This window comes from Papaver somniferum, chromosome 7, assembly GCF_003573695.1.
Source record: "Papaver somniferum cultivar HN1 chromosome 7, ASM357369v1, whole genome shotgun sequence".
Classification (NCBI taxonomy): Eukaryota; Viridiplantae; Streptophyta; class Magnoliopsida; order Ranunculales; family Papaveraceae; genus Papaver; species Papaver somniferum.
Window position 1 is genome coordinate 80,848,654 of NC_039364.1, and position 20,344 is coordinate 80,868,997.

At 35.1% G+C, this 20,344-nt stretch overlaps 1 protein-coding gene across 1 annotated transcript; it reads right to left on the bottom strand.

The window, feature by feature from the left end:
- Positions 1-6,324: 6,324 nt before the first annotated feature.
- LOC113294824 lies at positions 6,325-7,610 on the bottom strand. Its single transcript, XM_026543200.1, has 2 exons — positions 6,704-7,610; positions 6,325-6,656 (listed from the first exon to the last, which is right to left on the bottom strand). Exons 1-2 carry the CDS (start codon positions 7,608-7,610, stop codon positions 6,325-6,327), a joined length of 1,239 nt encoding a protein of 412 aa, XP_026398985.1.
- Positions 7,611-20,344: the final 12,734 nt, after the last annotated feature.

Below are 20,344 nucleotides of genomic sequence, written 5' to 3' on the forward strand. Positions count from 1 at the left end.
TGAAAATGAATTTTACTGGGCGAGATGATTTCAAAAGGAAAATCAATTCCCGCCTGATGGTTTGGTTAAACTCCAAAAAGAAAAAGAAAGATGAGTTCGATCTACTTTTTCAGTTTTTATTACTCGATTCATTCTCTCTTTGAAATCATAATTCTGCTACTATCTCTAATCTTTACAAGGAACCTACCTCTTCAGACTCGATCTTTGTTGTTGGTATTATTCCTACAACCGAATATTAAATTGATGTTAGATTTTTTATTCGATCTCATGGAATCAGATGTTAGATCTTATAGGTTTACTAGTTAAAGCATGATTAGGGTTTTTATTCTATTACTTCTTATATGTTTACTAGTTAAAGCATTATTAGGGTTTTTATTCTATTTTTACTATCTCTAATCTTTACAAGGAACCTACCTTTTCATACTCGATCTTTGTTGTCGGTATTACAACCCATTATCGAATGAATATTAAACTGATATTAGATTTTTTGTTCGATCTCATGGAATCAGATGTTAGATCTTATAGGTTTACTATTTAAAGCATGACTAGGGTTTTTATTCGGCTGTATCAAAGAACAAGTTAATGACGATGAGAGTTGATTTTATTTTGTTACAACAATACTGTTTTAGGCTTAAGTTACATGCATGAACTATTATAAGATTTAGGTAAGGATCTTTCTTTCATGTTACTTAGTTAGGCTTTACTAGTTAGTTTGGTTTTACAAAACTTAACGATGTTAATTGTTTTCTCGAGTTTTTGTTATTGTTTGGGTTTGATTTAGATATAACTCTACTTTGATGGACGATGTTGTGTCAATCATATATATATAAGGCTTCTCAAGATTTAATCATTTGAGTCTCTGTTACTTGGCGAGCCTGTAACGTCTGCATTTTAAGTTGCCACTTTTAATGATACCATGTTGCTAGTTGGCCAATTTGACTATAATCTTCAAGCTAAAAATGGATAATCATTATGTGGTGCTTTAGTACTCTTGGCTTTTGTAACAAAAAGTTATATAAGACTGTTTAATCGGTACCTTTCACTTTGTGGATAACACAATATTCATGAGGATATTTTGTGTGTTGCAGTGATGTTTTAGCCTCAATATACATGCATCAATGAGTTCATGTTTTTTTTTCATATAATAGAAAAGAGGTGTAACACATGTAGCCTATCCTGTTAGGTTTAGCTAATGTTTTCCAAAATAAGCTCAAATTCCTAACTGAGATGCACGTACCTACACAACTTTTGTCATGCAGAAGATGATTACAACGTGCCCCCAGAGGAGGACCAATGGGATGATGAGGTGGATTCTGATAGTGGCCATAAAATTGAATTCAGTAGTTACCTAGGATATTTGGCCCGTGATATGGTTGGCATAAAACATTTATGTTGGAAGGAAGTCCCTGCAACAACAAAACAAAATATGTGGGAGGAAATTCTGGTATGCATATGCGGTTATCAATTCGTCGTTTTTGCTGTCGAACTGTGAGTCTGTGATGAACATAAATTAGTTGTTATTGCAGTTTCATTATGAGGTGCCCCATGAATATAAGCAAGCGGTCATGAAGCGTCTAGCTGTTCAGCTGCGGGACTTCAGAAGGAAATTATACAATAATCATGTAAAACCCTTCCTGGAAAGACCAGACAAACTAATAACTTTTCCCAGAAAGTACGAAACGGTAATGGACCAAAAAGACTGGGACGAATACCTTAAGTATGTACTAGAATCGCCTATATTTAAGGTATGGAATACACATTGCTTTTTCTAATTTGTGTTTCGTTTTTATTGTCTATCCCAGCATACTAATGAAATTATTTTTATTTCCTCTGCAAGAAAAATTCGGAGAAGGGAACAGAGGCAATATCACAATCCAAGTTCCCACATCGGACAGGACGAGGAGGATACTCGGGATTAAAACTAAAATTAGTAAGTCTGTTGTCTTAAACCAGTTACATGATCTTGAACCATATGTCTGAAATATGATATCAACTATATGAATCACGGATGCTAGGGTATATTTTGGAGAACCTTGTATATTTGTTACCTATTCAATTCATCAGTGTCTTCGCATTCATGGTCTAAGAAGCAGTCTCCTAATCTTATGCAGAACTCTACCAGTAATTCCCAACCAAATCCTTAAATATCTCAAGAGAAGTCGTGCACATCTATGGAAGAACCTATGGCTAAGACATCTAATGGAGTATTTTTTTTATTATTATTATTTTTCTTCGTAAATCTATATTGCTAATCCTAGCATCTTCTTTTTATATGATGTTCATATGCCGTATCTCCGCAGAAAGCAAAATGCGACTTTTGGAATGGATCTAGGGGAAACGTCGTTGCTAGAGGCAGTATTTTACCTATGGTGCCTAACCAGAAAATACGTCGACAAGAGCTTCCTGAACACTGTTATGCTGCCAATATTCTGGACGTCATAGATCCATCATTCGTGTTAACGGAACCAAGTGGTGAGTTTAAGTTATTAGGGGAAGCTAAAGATGGTTTTGTGGCATGTCCGAAAGATAATTGTTCCATCTCTGATGACAAGGTTAGTTTCTTAGCTCTTTTGCTTTGTTAATCAAGTATATAAATTGTTTTACGTAAATCAATCGTGTATTCAGTTTGATTAAAGAATAAACACGAGATAGAAATATATTAACACCTAATGGAACATGAATGCCAGTGTAAATTAGAAAATTGATATTTGGTTACGGATTTTATTATGGGCGTCAGCTGTGAAAAATGGCGCGGCCTTCAGTGAAGTTGGATTTATCACATTGTTGGAAAAATGAATTTTGTTTGTCTCTTGTGGAGAATTCATATGACAGACGAATAATTCATATGAAAGACGAATTTGCCTTGGATTTAGAATATATATAATACATTTAATCTCTTGCTGCAGGAAACTCCACAACATGGAAAACCTCATAAGCAACCAGAACCAGTTTTAGATTTTGAGAAGAAATTGGACAGTGATAAACTGAATGAGGAGAACCTAGCAGTCAATCCACATTCGGGGAGTCATGCATGCATCCTCTGAAAAGCTTTCTCAGAAGACTAAAAAGGCGCAAAGAAGGTTATATGTACCAACTGTGCAGAAGGCATACCAACTTTCAGATGGGCAACAGAGGAAGACAAGGTTTGGCGCGTCGAGAATGTCACAACCTGATCCATTGTATGCAGAGACACCACCATCAAAAAAGTTGAAGAAAAACTGATGATTTTTGGATAAATGCTCTTTAATATTTATTTTTTTGCAAACTGTTAGACCAAAGATCAACATTTTTACTGTGTTATTAATAATAAATGAATTTTTGGCATATATGAATTTCAGATTTAACCACAATTTATAAAGTATATAAGAGAATTTGGATAGTGCCAGGTGGATGGTTTAGATGCGCCATATCTGAACGGCTTAGAGGCGTCACATGCGTAATATACACGCTTCGACGTTAATTGGCGTGGCTAAACATAACATAAAGACACATTAAGCAGATATAAATTGGCGTGGCTAAATATCATATAAAGCCACGCTATATGGCGTGTCTATAGGTTCTCCGATGAACGGCTCCCAACGTTACATGTGGACGGTCAACATTACATCTGAACGGTCGATATTGCATCATCTTAAACGAGATCCAATGGTACCTAATACAGCCACGTGGATGAAGGTAATTGTAAATTTGCATGGCAAAATATCAAATATAGCCACGCTATATTGCGTGTCTATAGGTTCTTAAATGAACGACTCACAACGTTACATGTGGACGGCGTAGGATGCATATAATTTAACGGTTTATATTGCATCATCTAAAATGAGATCCAACGATTCCTAATACGGACACGTGGATCAAGGTAATTGTAAATGGGCGTGGCTAAATATCACATATAGCCACGCTCTTTGGGGCGTGTCTATAGGAAATCAGTGAACGGCTCACAACGTTACATGTGGACGGTGAAGGATGCATATAATTGAACGGTCAATATTGCATCATCTTAAATGAGATCCAACGATTCCTAATACAGCCACGTGGATCAAGGTAATTGTAAATTGGCGTGGCTAAATAGCACATATAGCCATGCTATATGGGGCGTGTCTATAGGATATGCAATCAACGGCTCACAACATTACTTGTGGACGGTGAAGGATGCATATAATTTAACGGTCAATATTGCATCATCTTAAATGAGATCCAACTTCGTAATACGGCTACGGGGACCAAGGTAATTGGAAATTGGCGTGGCTAAATATCACATATAGCCATGCTCTATAGGGCGTGTCTATAGGATATCCAATGAACGGTTCACAACGTTACATGTGGATGGTATTCAACGGTTCCTAATGCAGCCACGTGGATGAAAGTAAGTGAAATTGGCGTGGCTAAAACATAACATATAACCACGTTAAACCTATATGGCGTGTCTATCGGATAGCCAATGGATACGCCAAAAATAAATTTGCGTGTCTAAAGTGAATCAAATAGGCACGCCAAAACACAATTTGGGTGTCTATAGTGAATCAAATAGCCACGCCAAAAGCAATTTACGTGTCTAAAGTGAAACAAATATCCACGCCAACAAGCAATTTGTGTGTCTAAAGTGAACCAAATAGCCACGCCAAACAACAATTTGCGTGTCTATAGTGAATCAAATATCCATGCCAAAATAAATTTGCGTGTCTATAGTGAACCAAATAGCCACGCCAAAACAATAAATCGTGTGTCTACAGAGTACCAGTACTTAAGTTTTTGGGACCCTATATAGCAACGCCTATATGGCTCTGGCGTGGCTATAAGCTACCTAAAACCAAGCCATGTTACCTAAAGCCACGCAAGCAGAAGTCACGCCTAGTCCAAACCGAAGTGGCGTGACAAAACCCCTATGAACACGCCAATTTGGCGTGGCAAAAGGGTCTCTGTGTACTAGTGCAACAAGCTTTTTAAAAAATTCCTCAGTACCCATCGGGTCATGGGGAGCTATCAGGGTCCATTTCAAAAAAAGTTTTCTTGATTTCCTTAGCTGATGGAATAACATCTAGCATTGCTTGATCTTCTTCAGTTACAAGCTTTGGTATCACATCAAGTAATGAATCTGTTATCTCCACTTCTTTAAATTTAAACTTCTGCTCAAAATGGTTAGTAAGAACCTCAGCAATTTTTCCTTGTTCAGTTATAATGTTATTGTTATCATCCTCCAATTCTCCAATAAATTTCTGGCTTGCCTGATTTTAAAATTTGTATGGAAAAAACATGTATTTGCAGATCCCTCCTTTACCCATTTAATTCTAGCCTTCATTTTCATCATTGTATTTAACTGCATTTCCTCGGAGTTTAGCTCATTTTCTGCTTCCACGAGATTATTTAATAGGTCCTCATTAAAAGGGTCTTGATTAGAAGCTTCCAAAGAATCTTGCACTCTTTTTTCAGCTTCTTTGATCTTCACATGAACATTATCAAAAACATTTCAGTTCCAGTCAGCTAGAACTTTTTTGAGCTTCTTTAATTTACTTTGAAACACATAATCTGGATCTCCTAATATTTGTTCAGCCCAACAATTATCTACAACTTCTAAAAAACCAGGATGCTCAATCCATATTTTCTGAAATTTTTGTGGCACATTTTTTGGTTTAGGAATACTTACAATGCCACCCAAAAGAGGAGAGTGATCAGAAGCAAATCTAAGACCAACTTTATAACCCCGTCCTTCATATTTTTGAATCCAAAGATTATTGTAAAATGCTCTATCCAAATTGCATAAAATCCTGCTTGTCCCATGTTGGCAATTAGACCAAGAATGTTGAAGACCTGTCTTTGGAGCTTGTTGCAATTCACAGTTATCTAAACAAGTAGTAAATTCAAGCATTGCTCTTCTGTTAGCTTGTCTACCTCCAACCTTTTCTTCAGCAGATGTGGTAGCATTAAAGTCCCCAATTGCAAGCCATGGAAGCTTTAGTTCACTAACTGCTTCCATCTCAGCCCACAATATTCTTCTATGTACTGCTCCAACATGAGCATGAATACCAGAAATAAGAGCTCCCCCTATGTTTACAGTTATTATTTGACTTGACATAGAAACCACAGAAGGAGTAGGAATATTTTTGTTCCAGAATAACCATATATTGCCTTTTTGATTGTTGAATGAGTTATGAATGACCATATTTTTCATACCAGGAAGATTTAATTTGCTACAGAAACTTGCACTACAAAAAATTTTAGGTTATGCTATAAAAACTAATGATGGATTAAATTGACTTACTAAAGACCACAACTTATTTTGAGCCCTAGTCCTTCTAAGGCCCCTTAAGTTCCAAAAAAGTATCTTCATATTTGTGGTTGGAGGCCTTTAGTGCCTCCCTTTCCTTGATTTTTCCTAAAATTGTATTTGTTGGTAGCTTGTAGAATTTTTACCTTTGGTTCTGCTCCTTGTTTTTGTGTTTCAGAAGTAGATGTTACATTTGAAGAAGCTGGTTTTTGAATTATTCTTGACCAAGAGGTTGAAGGCACTCTTTCTTCTGATATTGAACAATCCTTCCCATTAATATATTTGATAACACTCTTTTCAATTGCATTTTCTTCAGCTATTTGTGATATTCTTGTTGGATCAAGATTACATTCTTCCTCAGACACATTGATAACAGTTTCTTCTTCAATCACTGTATTTAAAGAACCAAATCTTCCTGAGTAATTTTAACTGCATTACTTGAATGCTGTGGAGTAACCACTTGTTGATTAATATGTGTTACAGGAGTAAAACAGATATCCAATTTCTTTGTGTTTTTTGGTGGAGATAATGTTGTTGTTGGAGATACAGGTTTTGTAGAATTAGTGCTCTTGTCTTCATAAGCTTTATTTGAGTCAAATTTGTCTTGAGGCTTCAGTGATGTTGATCCAAATAATGGAGAGGTGTTTTTTTGTAGAATATTTGCTTCTTGTGATACTTTCTTAACTCTGCACTCAGAAAGAAGATGACCAACAATTTTGCAATTTTGACAGAATTTAGGTAACTTAGTAAGAACCACATCTTGCATAAAACCCCCAAATTTAGTTTTAATCCAGAGTTTATGAGGAATCTTCTTTGCTAAATCAATGTTGATTAAAACTCTTGCAAACATACCATTCTCAAAGTTTAAGGTAGCTTCATCCACTTTCACAGGATCACCCAAATCACTGCAGATGGTGAAGAGTGTTTTTTCATCCCAATACTCTAAGCTGAGTCCAGGAAGATGAACCCATATATTAGCATATGATGTACGATGATTTTCTAGATGAAAATTGGGTATCCAATTACGAATCCATAGATCCTGATGAAGAACTTCCCATTTCCCAGCTTTAATGTAACTTTGATCACGCTCATTATCCAGTTTAATCGTAAAGAATAATTTTCCTAATGGAATCATTTTACATTGATCTTCTAATTTCCACTGACTTTTAAGATTAAGAACAGCATCAGAAAATTTCAATCGAAGCAAATCAAGACGACCAATTAAAGAGAATCTCCACGCAGCACATCTATCATTAGTACCCTTAATAAGATCTATTGAAGGACTTTCCTCAACCGGAGTAACAAGATCTACAGATTTTTTAAAATCAACAGTTGAGGAACCCATTTCTGGATTTGATGTATTTTCCATAAAATTAATGATATCAACCTAAAATAACGACTGATAACTACCTTCTGATGAAGAATTTAACTTCAATCATTAGGACTGTAAGAATTCTACCTGAATTAATGATGTAGTTCCTCGAGAGATGAAGAAAAACGAAGAAAAATTGACTGAGTCGATCGCCGATTTGCAGAGCTCCGAGTCAGTCCAAAGGTATATTTTCTAGCTTGATAATACCCCAATTCAGATATGGAACCCTCAAGATAATACTGATGCACATGGAAACATGGAACCATTTGAACCTTTCTTAGATATCCCAGGAAATAGAGAAACCTTACATGAGTTGTTTGGAGAAGAATATCCACTGGCTGAGCAACAAAACAATGCTTCGACTCTAGCTGATCATAATTATGAGGTTTTGGGGCCGGTAACTTATGATGAAGATATGCCGGAAGCATTTAACTCTATTCTAGGAAAGAGAACCTACCAGTTTAATCTGCCTGAAAACTTCATTCCCATTCATGGTAATAGCTTTGAGTCGGCTGGATCGAGAAGCTCGGAGACGCGTCGAGTCCTTAACTCATTGGTTCAGATCGAAACCAATTCGCCTTTAGATGCAGTTTTAGATCCGGTTCTTCTCAATCAGACCAATACAAGGATAGAACCAGAACCTATACTAGTTAACAGAAGACTATCTTTCTCTTCTCCTCCATATGAGGATGCTTAGGAAAAAATTTCTTTTGCTATCTCCTATGAATCAATTGCATCATCCATTATTGCATCTCATGATAGTACATTGCATTCATATTAGCATCCTTTGAATTCAATGTTGTCTACTCCTTTAACTCAACCAAAATATGCATTCAAGCTGTCAGTCCCAGATTTTCAATCATCTTCCTCTTCTGAAGGGCTTAGAATTTCAGTAACTGATTCAGACAATCGGTTTAATATTGACCAATATGGCTCCAATCTTAAAGAGCAGAATCAGGCAACATATGTGACTTCACCAATCCCATTCAATCTTGAGTCCCCATCTGAGCAAAAGGATGAAATTCAGGTAACCCTTAATTTTCTTGAAATCCTAAATTACTTTGCTACATTCCATGATAAAACATTCCATGAAAAGGCGAGGGTACCCAAATATACCTCAAGCTAAAACTTTTCCTACCTATAAGTCCTTTCTTCGAAAGTGATTGTCTATGGACTGAGTCGAGACACTGCAACTAATCGGTTCACACTTCGTATGATCGTCTATGGATACGAGATCGAGACAATACAACAATGAAGTATGTTTACTTGATAAAAGGGTTAGGACTTAACCAAACACAATAGGATTGCTTATCAAGTAAATATGAATTAACGTTTGTGTAATTTACTTTAATTATAATAAAACAATTATAATGCGGAAATATAAAGTAAATGACACAGCAAGATTTTGTTAACGAGGAAACCGCAAATGCAGAAAAACCACGGGACCTTGTCCAGAATTGAATACTCTCAGGATTAAGCAGCTACACAAAATTAAACCAACTTCGTATAGTTGAGACCACGCAACTAAACCCATAGTTCGCCTAGTTCCATTTGTATTCCCACGCCTCCAACTTATGAATAAGTCACGTACTTGGAACAATTCCTTTGGTTCGTATTCTAAACAGTAAAGGAACAACAAATCTGTTTGGTATCAACTTTATTTAACCAAGTGATGTGACTCAGACAAAGGCTTTTCTGTTTATCTTAACATAAACTCCTTCGCCAGGTTCTTAGATCTATCTTATGTTCAACTACCGAAGTAATTGTTAAGATTTTGCAATCAATACTTTTAATCACAAACAGTTGTATTGATGTCGATCTAAACAACTAATCAATCCAATCTACCACAATGATAAACCGATTATAGTTGGATCCTCTTATACCGAAACAAGTATTGTGCACACCAAAGATTATGAACCCCAAATCAGAAATCTTCAATATCTTCCTTGTCTTCATATCTTCTTAGATCTTCAATAAACACCTGCATACAACAACTTGAATCTCTTGTGATCAATCACGCACAGAACGGAGTCTTTTAACAATGGATTATCACAAGATCGTCTTTAGCACTAACAACAGTATAAAGATCCCTGTCGAAACTTCGATCTAGTTTGAGTGAATCTTATATCAGAAGAGAAGATTCTAAAGCATAAACAAACCAGGTGCAATCAAGTTCAACCACCGTTAGTCAATTAAATCAATCGAAAACACAAGATAAACCGCAATTATCTAGTTTCCCACCAACGATACTCATAGAGCTTCTCAGTCCCAAAGAAGACTTTAAACTAAGCGGCCATAAGAGATTTCGCCTAATTAGGTTACCCTCCTCTCCGAATAGGAGGCTACACCAGTAACAACACAACCGAGGAAGTTTGCTGTCACGAAGGATTAGTTTGCTAGAAATGCAAACTTCAAGTATTTATAGACAAGGAAGTTTGGACACCAAGGAATTTCCAAAACCGAAAATATTCTCAAATATATTCAATATATTCCAAATTCGGTTTCCATAATTCCTGGAAATGCTCTGTCCAAAATAATGACCGAAAATCTCTTTGGAAAATCTCAACTAGTAAATGCACATTACTAATTCTCATTTTCCTAAAATAAAATTAACAACCTTAATTAAAAGATTCTTAACTTATTTATATTTCTATACTGGGATTTTTTCCTGTAGTTATTAAGGAATAACTTTGAACAATAAAAGATAAACATTATTATACGTGTTCAAAGTATGTCGACATCTTTACTTTGTAAGTTCTCTTTCATACTTACAACCTTGAAACCGATTTTCCACACTTCCAAACAAGTTTAGAATTGGTTCATCTGACTTTCAAGAACTGTGCGATTGATTAAGAAACACTCAATCACAAATCATGGGTTTAACGGTTCTACCAAAACAAGTTTCGGTTCTACCTCTATGTGAGTACTGTGCATAGCCACACTAGCTTTCCAAAATTCGGTTGACTAGGTACTAGGATCGGTTCCCCACATATATATGGTGTCTGACTTATATGTGTTGCACATGCCCATAGGATTGGTTCCCCTTTGCCTAAAAACGTGTTGCACATGTCCATAGGATTGGTTCCCCTTTCTGCACATCATACAAGGATCGATTCCCCTTTGTGATGTGTTGCACCTCTTCATAGGATCGGTTCCCCTTTACCCAGATGCGGTTCAACAAATCACAAACTCGATCATACCGTCTCAGGTGATTACTTAAGATCGGTTTCACTAATAAAAGTCATACCAGTACATAAGTCAGGCCTCTGTGAATAGTTTTACCAAGAACACAAACAAGTCGTGAGCGGTTATAATAAATCATACATGTTGGATGTCCACAAGATATGCAATGAATAACAATCCCAATAACGCTTGTCGATTTCCTTTTCGATTCATAAACAAGTTTATGAACTTACTTTCTTAAAACACATGTAAAAACATTGTTTTCTAGGATGAAATCCTCACCTCATACCCATACATAATCACGATAGCATTTAAACGATTATGTCGATGACTTATCTACAAAGTTTAATGGTTAAGCAATAAACTTCATATTGTATTCCTTAATACTATGTCTATCTAGAGTGTTCATGATTCGCAGTTACGTTTTCAATATGCACGACTTGAAAGATACGTTAGGGAATGAAACCATTCAAGTCAAATATCACTAACCTCAAGTGGAAGGATGATGTTGTCTTTGTAGCTTCTTACTTCTTCACTTCTTCAAGTCTTCGCAATACTTGTAATGTCTCATATCCTAATACTTTCAAGCTAACCTATACGAAGTTGATTCTAGTACATAATCAAGCGACTCTTTAAATGAGTTTTGATTCACTAAAATATGACAACCAAACTTGACATACCAACGCTTGGTGGGTTCAACCGAGCTATGCTCTAACAATCTCCACCTTTGTCAATTTTAGTGACAAAACTCTTACAATCATATGGATAAACAAATTACAAGAATTCATACATATACGCTTGATTCCCGAATTCAATAGCACAATAACCTGCATTCATTCAATCCTTAAATGTCGTTGTTGACATTATAATAACAAAGCTAATACTTCCCCTAAAGGTGATATAGGTAGATTTCATCAATTTGCACGTCTTTGTTATACCAATTAATATGATATGCTACTCCCCCTTAGTATATGCTTTCAGTCTTTCGTTAGATAATCGTTTAAGCACAAATGTTCTTTTCCTTAGTGATACCAATCAATATAAAATCAATACCGGTATCACTTGTTTACTCCATATATTTCTCCCCCTTTTTGTCACAAAATGACAAAGAAACGAAAAAATAAAGGACAACACGAAAAGAATCTTACAAATCCGAAAATAGACTTGCAAACCTATAGAGTTAAGCACGAGGGTTCCACACACCATTTTTGATAACCAATATCAAAACCGAAACTACAAAGTAATTTGTTTTGATATGTTATCAAGGAAACAATTGCCCGAAGCAATTTTCCCAATTTAGTTTAGCAAACCAAAAATCAACTAAGCAACTTAGTCCCTTCGCTAAACCGATTGTACAAATACAATCGCTTCATTCGATAAGGCCAAAACAAAGATAACTCTGTTTTTCTCATCAGGCTCTAATTATCCATATAACTTAGACCTTTAAATTTTAAACAAGACAAGTACTAGGTTAGTTAACTAGCATTTCTTGTTAAGGCATTCGATTAGACTTGAATAACCGAAACCTCCACTTTGATAAGTTTAACTAAGATAAACTTAGCTTCTCTTATCCGGAATCGAATTGGACTAAACAATCCATCCCATAAACCTTTTCTTTCGTTAAGCCATAAATAATTCATACAAACCAAAATAAATCAACTTGCATAATTGTTCACCTCAACCGGAAGCAATTGAATCAACATAAGCATTAAAACACCGCAATTGCACCGAAATTTTGTAAGCCTAAACAATTGATACCACACAATAGAGCAAGATAACAATAGTTTTTCTTAACCGGAACCAATTGAATCACACACACATCCATACACACATAATGGAATAAAACATCAATTGTACCGAAATTTTGTTAAGCAAAAGCAAAATATATATATGAAATAAAAATCTGGCTTTTCTTAAACAGGAAAACAATTAACTAACAACATTGTTACCTCAAATTTCGCATCCACTTCTCCAATATGTTTGCATCTTCTTCCAGGGAGAATTGATATCGAAATATCATTATGTTATCATCCTTATGCAAAACAAAATAATAACAACAACCAATCTTTACCAGAGAAAGGTTGAAAATCGGTTTTAACAATTGCAAGCAAAAGTTGAAAACCGTCGAAACACATATGTTTTTATGCTAAACCAAAACCGATTCAACATATTGTGACTTTTTCACATATTGTTTCTACCAGAACCCCTCATGATCCTTTGATAAAGCCTACCAACATGGGCTAGAACTTAATCATGCTAAATCAAAAAGTCACCCAAACCATAAGGGTTCACAATATTATGAGATCGAATATCAAGGTAATAAAACTGAAATCAAACATCCCATAAACATCCATATCAATAATAAAGCACTCAAGCACATGCTATGTAAATCAAAACCATCACAAGAAAAATTATAAATCAATTTTTTTTATTCATAATAGTTTTTATTCATAATAGACCTAATACAATCATTGAAAGAAAATCAAAAATTGATGCCTATCATTCCCTTCTCAGTTCTTGTGAAGATTGCTTTTAAAAATTGGATTCAAATTCTTCTGATCCCTTCCCTTTTCAGTAAATAATTTGTTCATCTCAAACAGTTGAGAATGAAGATTAGCTAATACTTCTTTTGAATCCTTTATCATCAGCTCATGATATTTAATGCAACCTTTAACAGTAAGAATTTGTTTCCTTAAAGAATCTTGAGAGTTATCATGACGAGAGTCATCATAAGTTTCAGTCAAAACTGATGCACAAAGTGCTAAATCATCAAGTGATGACCCTTCTTTTACCAATTTCTCCATTGAAATTAACTAGTCTTCTTTCGGACAAGAAGAAGATATATAAGATGAGAGAAAATCACGGAATAATTTGGTTCATGGAAACCGAAACTATTTTTCCCAAAAATAAAAGACATCCTTTATTTTTCACTAAAGAAACAAATATGAACAACTTGCCCAGATTTATGCTTCCTCACAATCAGAATTTTTTGGGCAACAAGTGAGGATGCATATTGATAGACGCATTTATGTGTCTAATTTGTCCTTAATGTTTCGTATTGTTAGTACTTGTTTTCGTCCTTATTATGGTGTTTTGTGTGTTTGTAGGTATTTTTTGGAATAAATATTGATGGAAAATTCGGCTCAAAAAGTTGTTAAAGGCACCTCGAAGGACATATGTTATTCGGACTCCAGCAACGGATAAGGGGCGACCACTGGATAAGGGGTAACCTTCTTTAACAAATTCAAAATTTTGTTTTGGCGGGAAAATGGTGAAGAGAACTGGCAGATTTTCAATCGGATGTTTGGACGTGATTTAGTGAGATTCAATACCTAAAACTTCATGGGTAGATGTGATTTGTCATAACAAAGCTGGTATGGGTGTTTTTTTCGATCAAATTTGGCTAGATAACCCAAGATATGAAATCAGAGCATCACTGGTTGGTTTTCCATTTCGAGTCCTGATTGAGTGACCAAGAGATTTTCGCGTGGCTGCTGCATGTTGGAACACTTCTGGACAATGACTGGATGCGTTGAGTGTAATTTGGCGTGGGGAAACAGCGTGAGAAGCTAAATCAGGGAAGAAAATATTCCCAAAATATTTTTGATCAAGGCCGAGTTAAGAGAGAATTATCTTGAGTTATAGCGAGATTTCTTGGTGCTACTGGCTATATAAAGGGTGCTGGTGTTTCATAAAGGGGGATAGAGAGTTTGGGAGAATTACAGAGCACCAGAGAGTCGAGAAGATCAAATTGCAAAAACTCCATTTCTGCTGCTGCAAAGCTAAAGAACACGAAGAACAGACTTACCAGGACAATCGTTTTTCTACAGTGATAACGACTCACAGCCGAGGGTCGTACATCAGAGGCAGACTTATTTGCTACAGTATCAGTGACACATACTGTGGGTCGTTCTGGTTTGTAACACATATAACTGTTACAAACCCGGTTTTCATTATATTTCTCCCTTTTCATCATTTGTAAACCATTTTTGAGCAATAATAATGAATTTCGGGCGTGTTTCCAACATGATGATGTGCTAATTCTCTCACAACCAAGGCAATGAGGAAGCTATTTACGCATGAATAATTTGGTAACTATTATATTTTCTCTAATATTTAATTATAATTCACTCAATCATTGTTTTTGCAGAGTTTTTAATTGTTTGCATAATTCTATTCATTAGTTGTGATTCAAGTAGATAGGTTATGCTTTGATTAGATAATCTATGCTTAGGGGATACAATTACTTTTTGAAAATTTGCCTGATTATTTGTGAGTTAAGAAAATAAGGGACTTAAAAGATAATTAGAGTTTGGGGTTATTTACCATCATTCATTCATATATAATAGTGGAATCAGTGTCTTGGTTATTTTCTCATATCTTGAAATCAAATTTTGAGTTAAATTTTCTTTAATTTTTAAGTCTAAATTCTTTTGCTTTCACAAGTCTCAACGAACCTTTTTACTACAACATTATTGAGTCACATCACATATTTCAACACAATCAGTGTGTGTTGAGGTGAGACTTATTCTCACCACAGTTAACAAAGACATCCTTAGGATGAATTATAAACACAATCTACTGTGTTTCCTTCTGTTCTTTCTTTCTCTTGTAATTACAAGAGTTTGCAATCTCCTTTTGAGATATTATAAATTACCAGTCTTCTTTATCCCCTTACGAAGAGCTTTGATAAGTTTATTTTCAAGAAGGATTATAGTGAAATTATTTTCTCCACATGAATAACTTATCATATTATCAGAAAAACTAGTTTCCGATTCTCTTGGTTTTCCACCCAATTTTTCTTGTTCAGATTTTACCATAAGGGTTTTATCTGAGAGGAATTTCAAAAGGTTTTGAAGTACCAGGCTTAACCTTTTATTTTCCTTAACCTCCAACTCACCTTGTTCTAGGAGTTGATTAGACTCGCAGAATTCATCATTGTTAGAGTTGGCAAGAAGTGCATTACACTTAGATATTTCTTCATTGGATTCTTCCTCCGGAATATCATCAAGAGTGGAGACAAAAGCTTTGTTGTACTTTTGATTTCTTCTGCTGGGACAGTGTTTTGCCATATGTCCGAATCTACGGCACTTGAAGCATTGTACTTCATCATTACCCTTTTTATGGAAAACCGATAGTGCATCAGGAACATGTTTATCAATAGATAAGATGTCCTTTATTCGTTGCGCTAGAAGCACAATAGTTGAGTCAAGCTCTTTTTCAACATATACCTTGTCCTCTTGACAACGTTTTTTAGTTTCATTCTTCAGCAGAATTTCTCTATCAAAGATCTTTAACTTTCCTACAATAGAGCTTCGAGAAAGTAGAGAAAGATCATTACCTTCTATTATGGCATGTTTCTTAGACTCGTATTTGGATGGTAACGATCTGAGAATTTTGCATACTATTTCCTTTTCAGGTATAGCCTTTCGAAGAAAGAAAGATGCATTGACAATCTCAGAAAGTTTAGAATTAAACTCCTCGAAAGTATCGTTATCATCCATTTTGAGATGTTCCCATTCAGATGAAAGGGAAAGAAGTCTAGCTTCTTTTTCAGATTCATCTCCCTCGAATACGTTCTCAAGAATATCCCATGCTTCTTTAGAAGTTCTACAGGTCAACACATGATGTAGAAGATCATGACCTACAACATGTATGATGGCATTCAAACCATCCGAATTTTGCTTTGCAAGAGCTCTTTCTTCAAGAGTATAAGAGCTAAGCGTTTAAACTCTGATTCCGAATAATCCATCGGTTGTTGGTATCCGTCTTCGATTAACAGCCAAGTATTAAAATCTCGGGATTGAAGAAAATCTTTCATAGCCGATTTCCATAATGGGTAGTTTGTCCCATTAAATCTTGGTGGTATGTTAACTGAATCACTTATTAGATTCATTCTTATACGTTGGATCGCACCAAACATAGATTGTTAGATCTTTTCGTGTTTGCCTTCTCTGATACCAATTGAAAAGGCGAGGGTACCCAAATATACCTCAAGCTAAAACTTTTCCTACCTATAAGTCCTTTCTCCGAAAGTGATTGTCTATGGACTGAGTCGAGACAATGCAACTAATCGGTTCACACTTCGTGTGATCGTCTATGGATACGAGATCGAGACAATACAACAACGAAGTATGTTTACTTGATAAAAAAGGTTCGGACTTAACCAAACACAATAGGATTGCTTATCAAGTAAATAGGAATTCACATTTGTGTAATTTACCTTAATTATAATAAAATAATTATAATGCGGAAATATAAAGTAAATGACACAACAAGATTTTGTTAATGAGGAAATCGCAAATGCATAAAAACCCCGGGACCTTGTCCAGAATTGAATACTCTCAGGATTAAGACGCTACACAATATTAAACCAACTTCGTATAGTTGAGACCAAGTTACTAAACCTATAGTTCACCTAGTTTCGTCTGTATTCCCACGCCTCCAACTTATGAATAAGTCACGTACTTGGAACAATTCCTTTGGTTCGTATTCCAAACAGAAAAGGAACAACAAATATGTTTGGTATCAACTCTATTCAACCAAGTGATGTGAGTCGGACAAAGGATCTTCTGTTTATCTTAACATAAACTCCTTCGCCAGGTTCTTAGATCTATCTTATGTTCAACTACCGAAGTAATTGTTAAGATTTTGCAATCAATACTTTTAATCACAAAGAATTGTATTGATGCCGATCTACACAACTAATCAATCCAATATACCACAATGATAAACCGATTATAGTTGGATCCTCTTATACCGAAACAAGTATTGTGCACACCAAAGATTATGAACCCCAAATCAGAAATCTTCAATATCTTCCTTGTCTTCAAATCTTCTTAGATCTTCAATAAACACCTGCATACAACAACTTGAATCTCTTGTGATCAATCACGCACAGAACGGAGTCTTTTAACAATGGATTATCACAAGATCATCTTTAGCACTAACAACAGTCTAAAGATCCCTGTCGAAACTTCGATCTAGTTTGAGTGAATCTTATATCAGAAGAGAAGATTCTAAAGCATAAACAAACCAGGTGCAATCAAGTTCAACCACCGTTAGTCAATTAAATCAATCGAAAACACAAGATAAACCGCAATCAGAGCAGCAGTTTAGTGGTTACCCCTATCATTTTCAGAGCAGCAGTGGTTGTCCCTATTAGTTTGAGGGTAGCTAATAAGTATAACATTCATAGTGTGTTGACTTGAGTCATGTAAGTTAGTTTCCTTTTTCTGTTCAGTTTTCTTTTTGTATTGTTCTTAATGTTAGTCTAGTTAGTTTTGTGTATTTGACAACCTTAGATGTTTGATATGTATGTATATATATGTGGGTGTCTGAATAATACCTTTCTCTATAACGTTTTTTACTTTAATGATTAATCTGTAATAGAAATATTTCTTTGCTTTCAATCTTCTCTGCTCTTAATCTTGGTCATCATAAGGATATCATAATTCTCACCAACGCTCAATATAGATCGTGTTGATTACGTGTTGTGAAAGAGAAATATGCACAAAGTAGGAAGAAATGGAAAAAAAAATCTACTAACGTATATGGAATATAAAGATTAAGGACTCTATTTATAGAGTTTAGATACTTCATGCCCAAGTATCTCACTGAAGTGAGAATCTGCATATTGAACTTCCATTTATAACGAATAACATAATCTATCGTCCTGAAAATTGAAATATGCTATTTAGGTGAACAAAAAAGTGGGAATCCCAAATTCTACCTAAATAAAGTGAACGGAGGAAGTACATATAAAGAAAGAGAGAGGATCCCGTCACATTTCTGTTTTCGCACTATCTCACACTTCGGGAGATATTTTTCATAATAAAACTTCTCACACTTCGGGAATATTTTTCATAATAAAACTTCTCACACTTCGGGAGATATTTTTCATAATAAAACTTAAACGATGACGTTTTTCGAGCTAATATTTTGGCGTTATGCTCGTCTTACAAAACTATACATATCCACACAAAAAAACTCATTTTCTATAGGTATGTAGAGCTTGGTAGGACATACATATCTCCAAAATATTAGCTTAGCTTCCAAATAAGTTACCGTTTAAGTTTTATTATGAAAAATGTCTCACAAAATATGAGATGCTGTGAAAATAGGTGAGTGAAGGAGTCCTCCACTCATAAGTCTCCATCAAATCGTTTCACCAAAATCTCGATCAGCTAATGAATTCAGATTTCATAGCTCTCGGCACTAAGCCACTAACCCAGGCTGAGACATATTAGGACACTTTCACTTAATTATCATTTTAGAGCTTTGTATACATCTACTCAGATTTCAGACCATAAATTTCAACCAATGTTTGTCCCTACACTTTATACCTCATATCCACACAAATAAGTTTCACCAAAATCTCGATCAGCTAATGAATTCAGATTTCATAGCTCTCGGCACTAAGCCACTAACCCAGGCTGAGACATATTAGGACACTTTCACTTAATTATCATTTTAGAGCTTTGTATACATCTACTCAGATTTCAGACCATAAATTTCAACCAATGTTTGTCCCTACACTTTATACCTCATATCCACACAAATAAGTTTCACCAAAATCTCGATCAGCTAATGAATTCAGATTTCATAGCTCTCGGCACTAAGCCACTAACCCAGGCTGAGACATATTAGGACACTTTCACTTAATTATCATTTTAGAGCTTTGTATACATCTACTCAGATTTCAGACCATAAATTTCAACCAATGTTTGTCCCTACACTTTATACCTCATATCCACACAAATAAGTTTCACCAAAATCTCGATCAGCTAATGAATTCAGATTTCATAGCTCTCGGCACTAAGCCACTAACCCAGGCTGAGACATATTAGGACACTTTCACTTAATTATCATTTTAGAGCTTTGTATACATCTACTCAGATTTCAGACCATAAATTTCAACCAATGTTTGTCCCTACACTTTATACCTCATATCCACACAAATAAGTTTCACCAAAATCTCGATCAGCTAATGAATTCAGATTTCATAGCTCTCGGCACTAAGCCACTAACCCAGGCTGAGACATATTAGGACACTTTCACTTAATTATCATTTTAGAGCTTTGTATACATCTACTCAGATTTCAGACCTTAAATTTCAACCAATGTTTGTCCCTAAAATTATTTAAATGAGAAATCAGTTTTGAGTGACAGCATTAATCCTCTTCCCAAATCATAAGGTCAAGTTGACGCATGCTATTAGGGTTGTTCATGGTCGGTTTTGGTTTCTAAAAATTTAAACCAAACCAATCCATTAATCATTGGTCCGATTTTCAAATGGTTCCAGTTCATTTCGGTTTGTCCCAGTGATTTTTGGTTAACCAATAATTATGTCAAACCAGAAAAAAAAAATACACAAATTTACAGATAAAAAAATCGTAGTTGCCGATAGTATTGGTTTACACAAATTTACAGACAAAAACAATAAATAAAAAAAAATATCAAGAATAGTTAAAGCTTACTCTAATTCTAGAGACCAAAAAAATATATATAATATATCTTAATTT

Excerpts from the sequence above, each read along its gene's own strand:
- LOC113294824 (XM_026543200.1), bottom strand. The coding sequence starts at position 7,610 with ATGGGTTCCTCAACTGTTGATTTTAAAAAATCTGTAGATCTTGTTACT. Across the intron at positions 6,657-6,703 it reads GGTTACTCCACAGCATTCAA|TGATTGAAGAAGAAACTGTT; the intron begins GTAATGCAGTTA and ends CTTTAAATACAG.